This window comes from Nicotiana attenuata, unplaced genomic scaffold, assembly GCF_001879085.1.
Source record: "Nicotiana attenuata strain UT unplaced genomic scaffold, NIATTr2, whole genome shotgun sequence".
NCBI lineage: Eukaryota > Viridiplantae > Streptophyta > Magnoliopsida > Solanales > Solanaceae > Nicotiana > Nicotiana attenuata.
Genome location: NW_017670304.1, coordinates 932001 through 934498, shown reverse-complemented (window position 1 = coordinate 934498; position 2498 = coordinate 932001). Strand labels below are relative to the sequence as shown.

General features: G+C 47.0%; 1 protein-coding gene across 1 annotated transcript; it reads right to left on the bottom strand.

Moving 5' to 3' along the window:
* Positions 1-344: 344 nt before the first annotated feature.
* LOC109237518 (ATP synthase subunit b-like) lies at positions 345-779 on the bottom strand. The gene has a single exon (XM_019403831.1). The coding sequence runs from the start codon at positions 777-779 to the stop codon at positions 345-347; it is 435 nt and encodes a 144-aa protein (XP_019259376.1).
* Between the last annotated feature and the right edge of the window lie 1719 nt (positions 780-2498).

Here is a 2498-nt window from a genome sequence, read left to right as displayed (position 1 = left end):
AATGGCTTACGACGTACTGTCATGTATGAAAACGTGGGGTATAACACATTGATCACTAAAAAACCTAAGGGTTTGTTCCATTCTGAGTCTGAGCTAGTGCTCATTTGATCATTGAAGTCATAACATCATAAAAATTCACAAAATAAAGACAAAGCATAATTCAATACACATAAGAGATGAAGCAAAGAGAATTCTTTATATTTATAAAGGGTATTTAAAATACCCACAAGGGGCCTTACCCAAAAACAAAGAAACAAAAATAAAACCCTAAGAGCCTAATCTACTTTGGGAGCTGCATCCTCGGAAACCTCCTCCTTGGGGATTCCATCCTCATCTCTCTGGCCCTAAGTGCCACTAACAGAATCTTCATCATCGAAACAAACGACAAACTTGGAATCGCCCTCAAGTGCTTTTGCTTGGTCTATCTCATTGGTGAGGTCGAAACCTCGAGTGTGGATCTCTTCGAGGGTCTCCTTCCAGGATTTACACTTGGCCAAATCACTGACCCGTTTCTCCCGGTCGGAGGCCTCCCTTAGCTCTGCTTGAACTACTTCGGCATCCCTTAAGTATACGGTGATGGTTTTATCAGCCATGGCCTTCGTCTTCTCAACTTCGGCCTTGGCCTCAGCAACCTCAGCCCCGACTTCAGCGAGTTTTGCCTCAAGCTCCTCGATCTTCTTGGCTTGGGCTAGATTTTTCACTTTAGCACTTCGTAGCTGGGTCTCAGCTGAGGCCAGTTGTGCTAGAGCAGCCTCTTTATCAGCAGAAAGTCGATCCATATTCTCCTTCCATCGGTTGCAGACGGCTATATCCCGATTGACCTCGCCCCGAAGCTGCCCGATAATCTCCAATTTTCACTGCAACTGAGACATTGAAGTGTTAGCCTCCACAGTAAGGTCGAGTTGACTATACTCTTTCAAAATCACGGTTACTTGCTTGACTAGCTCGGCATTGTTTTTATGAGCATTGGAAAAATCTGCCCGAAGGTCCTTGAGCTCCTCCTCCTTTAGCTATAAAGGAGCCTCAGAGCCTTCTCTTCATCTGAAGATTTCTTGTGCTCGGCCTCTTATTGGCTCAGGTCGGCTTTAAACTTAGTGATGGCCTACAAAAGAAAAAGAGATATCAGTTAAAGCAGAAGGAGAAGAAAACAAAAAATTCTACAATAATAATAGTTAGTGCTTACCCGAGAGAAGAGACGATGAGCCTCTTCAAAGAGGGTAGATACGTTATTGAGGTCGGCGGCATCCTCGACCCTAGTAAAACAATCCTAAAAGGGATCTTCTTCGAGGACCTTGCTCGGGTTGGGCATTCGCAGAGCTCGAGCGTCCTTTATTGCCTAATCAGAATAAGATGGTAGAGAAGGGGAGTGACCTATTCTCATGGCCCCGCGCTCCTCACTCGGGGAGCTCTGATTAGGGTCGATGTTCTCAGCACTTGCCCCTTTGGTGTACTTGTTGAAGGCGGCGGAATAATCTCGATCTCAGGGGATTCGGGGGCTTTACCCGAATCTTTCTTCGGAGTTTCCTCACCACGAGGCAAGGTCTCCAGCTCGGAGGGCTTGGCGACCTCAACCGGTTTCCTAGTCCGGGTCACCAACGTCGATTTTTCGCCCTCATCTTCTTCATCATCCAGAATTTGGTAGGCCGAATCTACGTCCACATGGATAAGTTTCTTCCTTAGCCTTTGAGCAGGGGCTTTCTTGTCTTGGGAGTATTCAGGCTTCGAAGCCCTTTTCCTCTTGTTACCTTTGCTCGATTAGGGAACCAGGGACTCGGTATTTTCCCCAGGAGGGGACGGCCTCATCTCAAAAAAATCTCTGAGGCCTGCCTAAACCAAAAATTGAGTATGAGCAAACAAATGACTTTGCTAAAGGAGGGAAGCATCAAAATACTCACCATGATTTTTGGCCTCCCATTTTCCCCTCGATAAGTCACGCCATTTACGCTCATCATACGAGGAGGTCGCGGCTAACTTCCGGACCCAACCCTCGAGGTCAGGGATCGCATGGGGCAACCACGCTTCGGTTGCGAAAAGGGTAAAAGCGTTACACAATGCCAAAACATGATGTAAGAAGGCACTGAGGGAAAGAATTCACTTACGCTCGGGATTCTAATTCTCCGGGAACGGCATTTTGTTTGAGGGGATGATGTTTGAGGTCCTCACTCGGATGAACCGGCTCATCCAGCCTTGGTCTTTGGCCTCATCATTGCTGTCAAAGAAGGCTAAACACGATAGGCGTTGGAGTTTGATCAGTCCTCAGCCAATACAATCGGATGAGGTGATTTAGGGTAATCTCAAGTCCCCTGGCCTTGCTAGAGAAATAACGGAGCATGATCACTATGCGCCAAAAGGAGGGATGAACCTGGCTGAGGGTGACTTGATATCTTTTGCAGGAGTCAATCATGAATGGATCAAGAGTACCCAGTGTGAAGAGGTAAGTGTAAACACTTAAGAACCCCTCCACATAGGTGGTGACATTCTCCTCGAGGGTTGGGATC